Below are 16,146 nucleotides of genomic sequence, written 5' to 3' on the forward strand. Positions count from 1 at the left end.
TAACTATATATATATATATAGGAAGGATCCACTAAAAAGTGATTTTTGCCTAAGTAGTCTAAGAAGGATTGTGATAATGACATGTGAAACTTCTAATAAGTAGGAATGAAGGGCATTTTGCTCCTTATAAATAGGAGTGAAAATGACATGTGGCACCCCTTTTGTTTTTTAAAAATACAACAAAAAAAATCTAGTACAGAAAAATCTAGCACAAAAAAATACAGTACAAAAAATATAGTACAAAAAATATAACACAAAAAAATTTAGTACAAAAATATATAGCACGAAAAAATCAGCAAAAAAAATGTAGTACAAAAAATCCAGCACAAGAAAATTAAGAAAAAAAAATTAAGACAAAAATTCAGCACAAAAAAATGTTATACAACATAGAAATACAACACATTTTTGTGGGGTTTTTTAGTCTTCATATTTTATATAGCAATATGCTACTCAAATTAAAGATAAAAAGACGCTCGATTTTACGGTGAAATTTTTATGAAAAAAATAATGTCGTATAAAAAATTATGAACGTTTAGAAAATGAGGGTGGAATATGCATGTGCCTTGCATGTGGAGAGAGAAAATCTATAAATATGATTTTCCCAAGATACCCTTGCACTCCTCCTTTCTCCTACATTTTCATCTTAACCATTGATTTGAAAAATGAATGGTTAAGATTCTTTCTTATCCTACTTAAGCAAAATAAACTTTTTATTTGAAATATATATAAGTAAAAGATATTTTATATTTCTTCAGATTAATTGACATCAAGGATCAACAATGTCACTAATTGGTAGTCAAGGCGTGGTATTCTTATTAGTAATTGCATTATTGGCGACATGTGGTCAAAATTCCAAAGCTCGTCCAACATTTGAAAACGGGTTAAAATCCATGGTCTATCTATCATCTAAAATAACCCTACATCCGGGTTCCGTTTCAAACAAATACTATTATGACATCGAGTTCCCAAAAGGTCATATTGCTGTCAAAAGTTTCAATGCTGAAGTTGTTGATGAAGCTGGGAACCCTGTGTCTCTTCAACAAACTTATCTCCACCACTGGATTGCATCAAGATACTATGAACGAGTAGGAAGTGAAGATAGAAATTATAATGCTAATCCGGGTTTCGACCAATCAGATATCATTATGGATAGGAATGCTGGAATATGCGATCATGTTCTTGATCAGTTTTTTGGATTGGGAGCTGAAACACGAAAAACATCCACACATATTCCGGATCCTTATGGGATCGAAGTGGGTAATCCACTTGAAGTTCCTTCTGGATATGAAGAGAAATGGATGTTAAACATCCATACAATCGACACTCGAGGTGTAGTAGATGCACTGGGGTGTACTGAATGCAGGTATCACGTAATTATAAATGGAAAGTCACAACAAGCATGACTAACTTACATAATTAACAAAATAGCCAATGAATGTTTCTTTTCTTTTTTTTTTTTTTTTTTTTTTACAAAAGGGTTCATCCCATGGTATGATGGCAGGGATTATGTGAATATTGGCATATGCCACCAATGTATTTTCAGAAGAAAAAAAAAAGACTAAAGAGTTAAAAGAATTTAATAGAATTTTAAAAACTAAAAACGATGATGTGTAATTTGTTCTCGGCCGGGTTTAAAAGTTTTTCAGAATTAAAAAAAAAAGTGAAAACGTTATAAATTTTTTAAAAATATCTACCCAGCTCTACGAATTGAATCAAGCTCAACATACAACTTTATGTGAATTCTAAAAAAATTCGTCAATATTTTGTTGATACAACAACAAAGTAGTATGCGGCTTGAATAAATTTTTGAAGACTGTAAAGTATATGTAACTAATATATATAAATTTGTGTTTAGTGATTTTTTTTATTCTAGTTTTATTATTATTATTATCATTATTATTATTTTGTAAAAAATGTTAAAAATACAAATAAAATACCAATAAAAGATGACATGAAACATGTTCGTTATAAATTACATTCAGTATTTTACAATATTACTTAGGTTTTTTTTATCTTTTAAGATAAAAAATAAAAACTAAAATATTGTGATTGCCTATTAAAAACTTAAAATAATTAAAATTAAAATTTTAAATTAAAAAAAATGCGTTTTAAGCACTTCATGTTTAAAAATATTTAAATACATAAAACATTAAAATTATTAAAACTTAATATTATTATTGAATTTAAATATACAATATTAAAAACATATAATATGATAAAAAATTGTGATAAGACTACCCGTAGTGGCGCGGTATTTTGTAAAAAAAATTGAAAAAAAACGCCTGAAAACGCCGGAGACCCATTACACCGGGCGTTATTCGGCGTGTTTTTTGAAAAAAAAAATGTGTTTGCCATTTTAAATAAAACGCTGGAGGGACGAGAAATTGACCAATCGTTTGCGACCATGTGTATTGTTTCAGTTTTGTGGCTGGCCACGTGTATTGTTTCAGTTTTGTGGCTGGCCGGAGTTTAACATCTTGCCGGAAAACCTGCAAATAAATCGAAGAAGATGGCCTGCAGAAAAGAAAAAGTTTTAAAAATTTTACTTTTTTACAACTTTGGTTACTGTGGTTTAGATATGGTTTTAAAAATTAACTTTTGAATATTTGAATTTTGGTCATTGTAGTTTAGATATGTAATATTTTCTATTTAACTTTTGAAAAAAAATTTTAAGAATGTAAAAACAATACACACAGTCCATCTTCTAGTATTGTATTTTTTTTTTAATTTAATGAAGTATTTAAAGTTTAAAATAAAAAATTGTGAAATGATTGCATGGGCGTTATTGGAATAATGGCCCACTACGCCACTTTTGGAATAATACCCCATGCTGACTGGATATTATTTTCTTTCACCACTACACATGATCTAACAAAAAGAAAAAGGAAAAAAAGAAGCCAAAGGTTAGTTCTGTGAATGTTTTGGTCAAAGGGTCACAATGATTTTCTTAGTTTAAAGAGTTAATTGCCAAAATCGTCCTTGGGGTTTGGGTACATTTGCCATTTTCGTTCAAAATGACATTTTTGTACCAAATTGCCCATAACGTTTGTAACTTTTTGCCATTTTCATCCAAACCACTAAAGTTTATTTTTTCTGTTAAGTTGAGGATATTTGGATGAAACTGGCAAATATAAAACCACAGGGACGATTTTGGCAATTTACTCAAACTCTTTTAAATATTTAACGTCATTGGTGTGCAACACATAACAATCGATTACAACTTTTAGTATTTATGAGTTGTAGAGACAGAAAAAAAATTGTAAAACGTTAAATATTTTTTTAAATGTGTTGAGCACCTTGAAAATATGTTGGTAGAAGTAAAATATTTATTTAATTAAGATTATGAGGGTAACTAACTGATACTTATTTTGAGTGGCTTGAGTAAAGAAACTTTTGGTTCATAGCATTATAATTACAGTTTGGTGGGTAATTTTAAGGTTTGGTAACGATACGTTGTTTGATAGGGGGGGGGGGCACTGGCTTCTGTTTTTCCTTAGGAGCGAATTTAAAAGAGTAGAAGATGAATTACAAACTTGGTACATGTGATAAGATTTTTTTATTTTACCTTTTTCAATAAGGTCACCAGCATTTTAGTTTTATAAAATTTAGAGGTTTAAGTAGATTTTATTTTTATAAAACTGATCTATATAAAAAATTAGAAATTAATTTATGTCTTAGTTTATAAACATCCTTCGTCTTAATAGAAAAATTAACTTAGTTAGTGGTTGGATGAAAGTTTATAAAAAATATGTGATAAGGCTATTATTTTTTTCATATAAAAATTGCATCTATATTCTTTTTTATTATATATGTAACAAAATTAATTAAATAAAAGAAATTTAAAAGAGTTTGAGTAAATTGCCAAAATCGTCCCTGTGGTTTTATATTTGCCAGTTTCATCCAAATATCCTCAACTTAACAGAAAAAATAAACTAAGTTAATGGTTTGGATGAAAATGACAAAAAGTTACAAACGTTGGAGGCAATTTGGTACAAAAGTGTCATTTTGGACGAAAATGGCAAACCTGCCCAAACCTCGGGGACGATTTTGGCAATTAACTCTAGTTTAAATCATGCTTTGGTAACATCACCTGATTACTGAAAATAATCTGTGTTACCTTTTTATGCATTTACACAGAAGGAATTGAGCTCGTATATTCATATCATTGCTTTGGAAATGCAGATGTGACTTGTATAATGTGACGAATGATAAATATGGTCAACCTTTGGATCCCAATTATGGGGGAGGGTTGTCATGCTGCTATGATGGAACACAATGCAAAGTGAAAAATGGGATTGAAAGTGTTGAAAGACACCTTTACTTAAAGTACACCGTTAAATGGGTTGATTGGAGTGACTCTATAGTACCTGTTAAGATCTTCATGCTTGATGTGACTGATACTTGGCAAAACACAGGAATCCATGATTGCCTTGTAAGTTAACTTGGCACTTCATATTTTGACATAAACTTAAAGAAATTCAACACATTTTTACTAATATTTTTAGGCTCTTTGTTATCTTCTTAAATAGTGGTCATCTTTTGACATAATACTAATCAATAATCAACACCTTTTAGTAACATTTTCTGGCTTATCTTGGTAAATATTCATCATCTTTAGTCGCAATACTTAGTGACATTCTGCTCCTTTTTAGTAGAACGCTGAATTGCTTTTGGTTATCTTTATAAATTGTTAAACTGTTAAAGTACAGGTCGAGTATGATGTTGAACAATCTACCACTGGGATTTCTGCCAATGACCACACCAGTACCAGAATATCAAGTGTGAAGTTCCCAATTTCTGGTGATGTTGTTTATGCTGTTGGACACCAACACCGTGGTGGCTTAGGTTCTGCGCTATATAGAAAGGTAGATATTTCACTTTTTGGATTTGATTATGTCTCTTTCAATCCAGATTTATATTTTTTAAAAGCTAGAAATGCATTCTAGTTGAGAAAAAACTATTTACTTGGTTCAGGATGGACGAGAAATTTGCTTGTCTAAACCTATATACGGTATAGGAAATGAAGTAGGAAACGAAGCTGGTTACGTTGTAGGAATGTCCACATGTTATCCTAAACCAGGTTCTATGAAGATAGTTGAAGGTGAAACTCTAACTATGGAGTTTAACTACAGCAGTGAAAAGAGCCATACTGGAGTAATGGGGCACTTCTATATTCTAGTTTTTGAGTCGTCTATGGATTCGAATTATTTGGTTAGTTGGTAAAAGTATAGTATGAATACGTGAAATATAAAATATATAAAATAAAGTCAGGGCTGAGATCACTTGGTTGATAGAGTAACATTTATGGAGTGATCATTTGTTGTACTTTTGTGTCGTTCACAAAAAAAATCTATTGTACTTTTGTAATGAACCTCACCACATTTTATATATATATATTGTTTCCCAAGACTTAAGAAATTGAGAATAAGATTGAGCAATAATAACAGATAATTGCAAAAGGATAAAGATTGAACAATACACATATGGATCGTCACCTTGAAGAGACACGTCCATTCTTCATATACCGATTCATACTTAAACCTAAAACGACATCACTTGTAGTTTGTGGTGTATAACAAATCTAACCCTTCAAGTTACATAATTAACAAGTTCTAACTAAACATACTTTAACATAATTACATAGACATACAAACTTTAACTTGGGAAGGATTAAATCTGACATTCACCCCCTTATATAATCACGAACAAGTAGATCTTGAATGCCGAGTAATTCCCACATTGTAGCAAACTTAATTCTTGCCAATGTCTTTGTTAGAATATCTGTTCTTTGAAGTTCTCCACCGACGTGTTCAACAATGATATGTTCAGTTTTAACACATTCTCCTATGAAATGATAGCGGGTATCAATATGCTTGCTTCTTCAATGAAACAATAGGTTCTTCAATAAAGTGATAGCGGATATGTTGTCAGTATATAGTGTGATCTTTTCTACCTTCCAACCGGTGAGTTCACTAAGCAATCTCTTCAACCATAATACTTGACATGATGATGCAGTTGTTGCAACCATGAATTCAAACTCACATGAAGAAAGTGCCACAGTTTGTTGTTTTTGTGTGCACCAAGTTATGGGTAAGTTTCCAAAGTAGAACACTATCCCCGTCGTGCATTTCCCTTATTTGGTATTAACTCCATAATTGTTATTACTATAGCCTGTTATTTTGTTTCCACCATTCTTCTTGTACGTTATACAAGAGTCTTTTGTTCCTTCGATATAATGACTGATTTGATTAATGGCCTTGAAGTGACGCCCTTTAGGTTCTTGCATAAACCTACTGAGTAAACCTACTGAATAAGACAAGTCTAGTCGAGTATGAAGTAGATACCGTAGACAACCAATCAGACTTCAATATATATAGTGGTATCAACTGATTTTCCACCTTCGGTTTTAGTCAATAATGAATCGGGGTTCATTAGGATACTGGTTTCATAACTATCCAACATTTCAACATGCTTTAGAATCTTAGTAATGTTACTAGTTTACTTAATATATATTTCACCCATTGATTGGGTGACTTCTATTCCAGACCTATAAGCCAATAACCCTAGGTCACTCATCTCCAGTTTTTCTTCCATTTAAGAATTAAAATAGATCTACATTTCTTTCTTTGGAGTTCTAGTTACTATATAAGATCATCAACATAGACTCCAAAGCAAAGTAGAGTTTTTTTTTTCTTTATGTAGACTGCTTGTACTAGTGTGTATTTCTTGAAATCAAGTGATTTCATATTGAGATCAAGTTTCACATTTCATGTGTGTGGTGTTTGTCTAAGTTCATACAATGCTTTGGAAAGTTTATCAACTTTCCTTATATCTTGTGTCTTCTCAAACACTTCAGGTTGTAAAACATAGACTTCTTCATTGAGTTCGTCGTGTACGAAAGAGGATTCTACATCAAGGTGATGTACCTCCCATTCATTATATGTTGCCAATGCTAGAATGAGGCAATTTGTTTCTATACAGGCCATAGGAGCAAAGACTTCATTGTAGTCTATATAATGTTTCTGTACATAGCCATTGGCTACCAAATGAGCCTTATGCTTAATTATATCTCCATTGCATCTCGTTTTGGCTTGAATACACATTTTAGGGCTATTGCCTTATGATTATCAGGTAACTTGGTCAATTTCCAAGTGTTATTCTTATTGATTAATTCTTTTTTTGGCTGCATAACTTCAATCGATTTATTATCTATGGTTGCCTCTTTATAATTTTGAGGTTCTTCTTCAGCCAAATATAATTCATCAACATCGAGCCTAACCTTTCGGGCCTTTTCATATACATTTACCAAAGGTTTAAAACCTTGTGGTGGTGTATGATCAGAAGGTTTGGATGACCATTTAGTAGTTGGTCCATATTCAACAAATTGGTGAATTAGGAGATAAGGGTTGTTGGTACTCTTGGTTACTATCTCCTGTATGTTCATCTTCTATAGTCACTAGAGTTATTTCATTGTTTTCTTTATAGTCACCGAAAATGCTTTATTTCATTTAGTAGTTGGTCCATATTCAACAAATTGGTGAATTAGGAGATAAGGGTTGTTGGTACTCTTGGTTACTATCTCCTGTATGTTCATCTTCTATAGTCACTAGAGTTATTTCATTGTTTTCTTTATAGTCACCGAAATTGCTTCATTATTTTATTTATAATCACAAGAACTGCTTCATTGTTTTCTTGAAGGGTTTTAGACAAGTTATTCTTAAAAATATAGTCTATCCATTCAAGTTCTTCACCTCCAACTTCATTCATGTACGCTTCTGATGTGCGGGTGCAAACATGTTGTATTTTGTATAGTTTTGTGTCGGTTTTAAGTATTTAAATGTGTTTATTCGTATTGATATATGTGCTTATCACGCGTTGGATTTTTCAGGATTAACGCGGTCTAAATGAGGAAAAATGAGCATCCAAACTGGAAAATGGGTTTGACAGGTCAACATGGGACCTACAGCACAAGTTCTGGAAACTTGACTCCCTCGCGCCAAGCGAGGGGGCACACTTGGTCTGGCACGTGGCATGAGAGGCACAAAGTCAATAAAAGTCAAATTTGACTCCCTCACTGGTTCTGGCGTGTGGCACGACAGGGTATGGCGGTGAATTTTGGGTTTAAAACCAAAGGGCGAGTTTACGCGATTTTCTTAGTATTCTTCCATTTTTCAAGTTGTTCATTCACGCTTGATCAATTCTCGATGACAATTGAAGCTGTGATGACTTCCATGCACGGCTAAACGCTTGTGACTTCCACCTGGATGAAGGGTTGTCTCGTTTTGCATTAAACTTTGTTTTTTCGGATTCTTTTTAACAGGTAAATCTTGACCACTTGTGTTGATTTTGTGAAACGTTTATTATATTTGAATTGTTTGTCATTTATCAAGCGTATTGGTAATTTCCTTACATTGCTAGCGAGTTGGTAAATTGGTGGGTAATTGGTATAATTTAACGGGTTATTAGGTTGTATGGGGAGTCTTAAAAACAATCCCTAATAATTAATCAAAATCATTAATTTCTAGGCCATGTCTATGTGGTGTTATGAATCTGTAAACGGGTTTTTATGTTAAAAAAGGCAATCGGGATTCCGGGTGGAAGTTACTTTTCTCATCCTGATAACAACTTTACTAATTAGTTCTTGTGTTTTTGAAATCAATTAATCAAACCCACAAATTAGATAATTTTAGTTTTTTAGTTAAAGGGTAGGGATAGTGTAAATTAATTCAAAAGTTTGAGAAGTGTGAGAAGTGTTTTAAACCATTAGATCAAAAGATCTAATGGTTGAGATCAATAGGGACCAAATTATAAATTGTGTTTTAATTATTTGGACTGATTGAAAATTGTAGGGGTAATAGTGTCTTTGTATATGTTTCAAATTAGGTAACCTCTCCTAAATTATAGCGATTCACTCCTAAAATCTAGACATTCAATTTTAAATTTATTTTAAAATTCGGACATTCTAAAAAATCCAGAAATATGTAACTGCTACAAGAAATATATAACACTATACATCCATCATATAACACTATATAACACCATATAACACCGTATAACACTATGTAACACCATATAACGCCATATAACACTATGTAACACTATATAACACTATATAACAATATATAACACTATACATCTATCATAGACATGCTATCAGACAAATATAACACTATAACACTATATAACTCTAAATAACACTATATAACACCATATAATATCATATAACACCATATAACACTATATAAAACTATACATCCATCATATAACACTATATAACACCAAAAAACACTATATAACACCATATAACACTATGTAACACTATATAAAAAAAATATAACACTATACAGTTCTGAAAGAGATGACACAAATTCGTAGATTAATTCTTAATTCGTATTCCTATAATTAAGGGTGACGGTTATGGAAGGTTATCAATTAATTAAATCAATAAGAAAATTACTTGTTTACCTTTTGAATTAATTTAGATTGAGGACACATGTCATCACCATAATATTTCTCACCCTTCTCACACTTTTAGATTAATGTACATGATCCTCTACCTTTAGTTAAAATCTTCTACACTAACCACATATTCTCCGTGGATACGATACCCTACTTACGCTATCTACTTAGCTTAATTAGGTTTTTGCTTCTCAATTCCATGAATCCTTCTCAAAGACCTTGACATCCCCACTAATACAAATTTGTCTATTGTAGGGTCAATCTACATGCTTCTGATCCTTCCTCAATGCCCAAGTATACCATTTTGACACTCCTATCATCTAATTTGGTTAGCTGCTTTGATGGTACCTTAGCATGTACTACACACCCAAAAACCCTTAAGTGTTTTAAATTAGGTTTCCAAACTTTTAACGCTTCATAAGGGGTAGCATTTGTAATAGTATTATAGTTGGAATTCTTTTTAGCGCATATATACGATATGCCTTACAACTTCACCCCAAAAGTTTTGAGGCATTGATATAGCCTTCATTATGCTATGAGTTGTAGACAACATAGTTATGTTTCTATGTTCAACTACACCATTTTATTGTGGTGAATAAGGTGTCGTCTGGTTATACCAGTTTGTTTAAATTCGTTAAAGGTTTCATATACTTGATATTTAGAGTCAAGGAATATAATCGCATGTAGTGAGTAAAATCATCTATAAGTAAAAAACTATATTTCTTACCAAAATGAATAGGCGGTGATCTCGGACCACAAAGATCTCCATAAACCAAGTCTAAAGGTTCAACATGTTTGAACTTGGCTTGGTTTGGTTTGGGAATGGAACCCTAATGTGATTTCCCAATAGACATACAACACAAGCTTAACTTGTATGACTTATTCGAGGAATCCCTTGAACCAATTTCTTGTGAGTCATTGATTTTATAGCATCAAAATTCATATGACCCAAACGAATATGCTATAACAGTGCTTCTTCCTCTAGTTTAGACAATAGACACACAAGGACACCAATCTTTAAGTTGATGTTATAAAGTCTATTTTTTGTGTGTGTGGCTTTCATAAGTAAAGTCTGATTATAATCATATATAAATAATGAATCACATGTTAACATAACTTTACACTTGTTTTCAGTTAATTTCTCTAGACTAAGAATGTTACTTTTCAAACTTGGAATGTAATAAAATGAGATATAATCCTGTGTTCTTTAATTTTTACATTCCAACAATATTTAGCCTCTCTCTTAATCTCTACAAATGAACCATCACCCAAACGAACTCGATCGTCCAAAGACCCTTCGTATGGTTATGTACACCATTGTCCAACTAGCATAGACTTTCACTAGTAGTTTTATTGTTTTGGTTTATATTCCTTTTCATTAGGAATATTTCTTAATGATATTCTTATTCCTTAAGAACTACCATCACTAATGTGGGCTCATCATCTTCTTCCGTTCATATGCCTGATCGCGACACAAAGTGACATCTAACCGTCTAATCGGTGCATTTTAGGTACACATTAATTATTAAGTATAGTAAAAATGCATCGATATTGGTACAAAATATTTTATTTTGTAGTGATGTTGTGTTTTGTTGGTTATAAAAAAAATGAGCTAAAATGATTAAATTAGATTGATAATAAACTGAATATAAATGTTACGATCAAGATGGTTAAGGTTTATCTAACATTATTTTAATTTAAGAAATACAATAATTTAATGTTACATAGTAATAATATAATAAGCACAATTAAATCACAAGAGAATTAAAGGAGTTCTAACAATGTTTGTTTTGACATTCTGACAGGTTGATGATCAATTCTTGAATTGTTTGCCGTGTACCACAAAGAAAATACAATTGAGTTCTTTGTTATGAAATGAAAATAGTCAAATACAATACGCTTATGGACTGAAGTTTCAATTAAGTGGACCTTGGCATTGGTTGGAAGTTGGCCGAAATTCATAGCAAAGCCTGTTAGGGAATAAAATACGGTTGTGAAGAAACACGGAATCACCGCCGGGATGATTGGACCGATTTCTCTGAGTGGGTGAGAATCACACTTTATTCTTCCTCTTGAACCTAGATCTGCAATGGAGAAGAAAAGAAAGTGGAACTGTAGAGATGACCGGTAGGGGAAAGAATACCCTGTTTCCAGTAACAAAAAGTGTGGCGGCTCCATCTCCTCTCCCCTAATAATGAGGTGAACACCTCTTTATATAGGGGATATGGGTTAGTAAGCAACAATAATAAATAATTAATATAAAAGCAACAAGTAACAGGAAGTCCGACCGCTCGGGTCGGGTCTAATACCGTACCCCATCAAGTCCCCCAGTCTAGTGCTGCTCCCGCGTGCAAGCGTGGTGGGAGTACTAGACTTGTTAGGAGTGCTCGAAAGTAAAGATTGAGTTTTACGCTTACCTGTCGCTCGGGTACGGGAAAGTTGCTGGCCATGCTTGTTGCGTCTGTCTTTCCCTGTGAGTAGAGATAATGGATCGGTGAATATTACATGATACTGGTTGGGTAAACCTGGCGCACGCTGATTTGTTGTAGGCAGTTGCTATTTGTACTGTCGCATTATCATGAGCTTGTCAAGGTTGCGCGTACGTGGTTAGGTCTTGTGCATGAGTCTTGGAATTGGCTGAGTTTTTGACGGGTGAGTGTGGTTAGGGCCCAACGTGCGTATGACTGATGCAGCATTTGGGACCATGCCCCTTCAGGTCCCCCCTAGTCCAGTGTTTCTCCCACGCGCGGATGGCGAGTGGGTGGAATTCTGGACTAGATGAGTGTCTTCACCTTTTGTACTTTGCATGGTGCGCGTGTCTTAGGCCATGAAGCATACGTATATATATAGTTTTTGAATCTGTGTAATGAAGTGGAAACCCGAGCTTGCGCTAATCTTCCATTGTGCCACAACAACAATGTGACGTGAAGCAAGGAGATGTGGCTTGTCTTGAAGATTGTAGGTGTAAGCGAAACTTTATTTTAGCCAATTTGTTTTTGCATATACCCAAAGTGGTGCGTGCATTTGTAGCACAGTTTACGTTTTGTAAGCGTTTTCATATATGTCTAAGCATGTGCGCGGGGGCGACACACACGCTCGTATGTAAAGCAGCAGGGCCGCATGGAGATTAGCGTGCTTGCATGTGTAGCAGCAAGCTCGCTTGGAGACTGGCGTGCTCAAATGTAAAAGAGTCTGCGCGTATGGCGACTTACGTGCTCATAAGTAAAGGAGCATGGGCGCGTGGCGACTTGCGTGCTGGTAAGTAAAGGAGCATGCGTTACGTGCTGGTAAGTAAAGGAGCATATGCGCGTGGCGAATTACGTGCTCGTATGTAAAAGAGCATGCGCGTGTGGCGGCTTATGTGCTCGTAAGTAAAGGAGCATGCGCGTATGGCGTCTTACGTGCTCGTATGTGGAGCAGCAGGCTCGCATGGAGGCTGAGATGCTCGTATGTAGAGCAGTAGACTCGTATGGAGACCGGCGTGCTTGTATGAGTATGCGCGCATGGCGACTTACGTGCTCGTAAGTAAAGGAGCATGCGCGCGTGGCGACTTACGTGCTCGCTTGTAAGTAAATGAGCATGCGCGTGTGGCGACTTACGTGCTCGTATGTAAAGGAGCATGCACGCGTCGCGACTTACGTGCTCGCTTGTAAGTAAATGAGCATGCGCGTGTGGCAACTTACATGCTCGAATGTAAAGGAGCATGCGCGGATGGTGACTTACGTGCTCATATGTAGAGCAGTAGGCTCGCATGGAGGCTGAGATACTCGTATGTAGAACAGCAGACTCGTATGGAGACCGGCGTGCTCGTATGTAAATGAGCATGCACGCGTGGCGACTTACGTGCTCGCTTGTAAGTAATTGAGCATGCGCGCGTGGCGACTTACGTGCTCGAGTGTAAAGGAGCATGCGCGCGTGGCGACTTACGTGCTCGCTTGTAAGTAAATAAGCATGCGCGTGTGGCGACTTACGTGCTTGAATGTAAAGGAGCATGCGCGGATGGCGACTTACGTGCTCATATGTAGAGCAACAGAACGCATGGAGGCTGAGATGCTCGTATGTAGAGCAGCAGATTCGTATGGAGACCGGCGTGCTCGTATGTAAATGAGCATGCGCCTGCCGGCGACTTACGTGCTCGTATGTCTTGTACCTTTTTAAGCCTTCATCGGTGTGCGTGAGGATTGCTCACCGCGTTTTCCCGATTGAATATATGGCCAAATCTACAAATGTCATTATTGAATGCGGGTATATTATGAGGGGCCCCGCCTAATGTTAGCATAAGTTGACAAGATAGATTGTAACGATGGGTTTGATATATGGAAAGGATTGTACCAAAACGTTGTCCTTATAAGGAGCTTGTTCTATGTATCCCTATTCCGTAATATGTGAAAATAATTTTGACCCTCATAAGGATGTTACATTATGCTAGTTTTTAATTTTATTGCTACTAAATAAAATGTTAGTAGCGTTATGTTAAAACATTGGTTGTGCATAACCAATGTGAGCACAATTTATACATATAATGCACGTTGTCACGTTTTTGTTATTAAAAAAACGATAAGGAAGGGACCTTTTTGCTAACGGTCTTTTATTTAACATAGTCATTATTAAACTGAAATTGAACCCAAATGTGTATAGGATGGTAGGTACTGACATCATGATGACAAGCATATTGCTAAAGTCAAAAAGCATGAGAACTGGATAATAACATGTATCTAGCCTTGTCCTTTCATTATATTAAATGATTTCCATTACTTATCTTTCTAGAAAACGAGAGTTTTAGAAAACAATCTCAAATTCACTTGAATATTAAAACAAGTATATTAGATTGTGAAGCAATAGTCGCCCGCGAGACATGGCTGGCCAGCATGCATGCGCGGCATGGGACTTAGCTTGCATGCGGTGGTGCCTACTTGGAGGACAGATCTCGCGCGTGTCGTAACTGAACTCAGCTTGGCTTCTGGACAAAGCTCACTACGCCTGAGTAACGGGACTCGCGAGTGTGTTGCGCAAGGAAGAGGTCTGTATTAACGCAGCGGACTTTGAGCCAGCAGACGTGATCATGAAGCTCAAGCTTAAAATATTAATTATGAGCATGAATCTTTAGAACCTGCTCACGGGACCGTGTCCGCGCATACATAACTTGCTCGAGCGGCGGGAGTACCCGCGCATGCGGACCTTGGTTGCATGTGCGGACTGCTCGCGCCCCCGGTGTACCCACGCGTATAAGGAGTGATCGCGCGCCGCGGTCGTGCCCGCACATGCAGAGCTTGGTCGCGCGACGGGAATACCCGTGCATGCGGACTGCTCGGGCGGCGGGTGTACCTACGCGTATAAGGCGTGATCGCGCACCGGGGTCGTGACCGCACATGCAGAGCTTGGTCGCGCGACGGGAGTACTCGCGCATGCGGACTGCTCACGCGGCGGGCGTGTGTCTAGCGCAAGCAGGGACTTGCTCGCGCTTTAGTGCTGGAGGTTGAACCTTGTTTGAGACATAATAAAGTTGAAGGCAAAGGTTGTACCTTGTTTGAAGCTTACTTGCATCACATACAGGAGAAAGACGGTTCATTGTGCGCGGGGTGGAGGAGGCATATCTTTGATGCCATGTGCAGGTGATTGATGCACATGTGATTGATGCCGGATATGGCAGGTGGTCGGTTGATGCACGCGATGTGATAGAGTTCTTCGCCGTGGATGTTGGATGTTTGAAGCGTGGGTGATACAAATAGAGCATACCATGAGTGCCTGTGACACAAACGTGTGGCCAGACTCTGTTGACATTCAGATTGTTGGCGTAAAGGACTGATTGCGCGGCGGAGCTGGGTGGAGCATGATTGTAGCTCACCAAAGATGGTAGGTGATGGAAACACAAACATGGCCACCAGGTTGTTGATGGTTGCATGGTAAAAGAAAGCTCCATTTGCAAGACGACAAAAATGAGGGTGTGAAGATGTAGCATCATGAACACATTGTACCCTTTTTTCCTGCCAATGTCAGGTTGTGTCTCCTAAAGAAAAGATGGATGTGCAACAAGGGTTATACCTTGTGCAATATGAGTTGTACCTTGCTAGCTGTACATTTCCCTTGTCTTTTCTTTTTAAAGGATGAGGTATTAAATTATTCATCGAAGGTATCTGATGGAAAGACTGATTTTTGAATCTAGAATTTCTTATAAAATATAGAAATTTAAAGAAAGTCTAGATCTGGAGTTTCAGATCGAGAATCGTGAGTAAAACTCTAAAAGGAAACAGATCTAGAAAGTGTCTCATCAATAATTCTTTTTTTTTATCTCTAAAAAGATCTGGAAGTTTAAACCCGAAAAGTATGTATGAAGAAGGAGATCTAGAAACAGAGTGATAAAACGAAATGTGATTTTCTTTTGGATCTAGATTTTGATACGGTGGGCGCCAATGAAGAAACACGGAATCACCGCCGGGATGATTGGACCGATTTCTCTGAGTGGGTGAGAATCACACCTTGTTCTTCCTCTTGAACCTAGATCTGCAAAGGAGAAGAGAAGAAAGTGGAGCTGTAGAGATGACCGGTAGGGGAAAGAATACCCTGTTTCCAGTAACAAAAAGTGTGGCGGCTCTATCTCCTCTCCCCTAATAATGAGGTGAACACCTCTTTATATAGGGGATATGGGCCTCCCCTAACCTCAATAGGCCAGGCCCAGTTAGGGGTTAT

At 36.1% G+C, this 16,146-nt stretch overlaps 1 protein-coding gene across 1 annotated transcript; it reads left to right on the forward strand.

Annotated features, from left to right (window-relative positions):
* The first annotated feature begins 761 nt into the window (after positions 1 to 761).
* Positions 762 to 5,407, forward strand: LOC110880027. Its single transcript, XM_022128577.2, has 4 exons — positions 762 to 1,363; positions 4,183 to 4,432; positions 4,710 to 4,865; positions 4,975 to 5,407. The coding sequence occupies exons 1-4, from the start codon at positions 780 to 782 to the stop codon at positions 5,221 to 5,223; spliced, it is 1,239 nt and encodes a 412-aa protein (XP_021984269.1). The 5' UTR covers positions 762 to 779; the 3' UTR covers positions 5,224 to 5,407.
* Positions 5,408 to 16,146: the final 10,739 nt, after the last annotated feature.

This window comes from Helianthus annuus, chromosome 9 (assembly GCF_002127325.2).
Source record: "Helianthus annuus cultivar XRQ/B chromosome 9, HanXRQr2.0-SUNRISE, whole genome shotgun sequence".
NCBI lineage: Eukaryota > Viridiplantae > Streptophyta > Magnoliopsida > Asterales > Asteraceae > Helianthus > Helianthus annuus.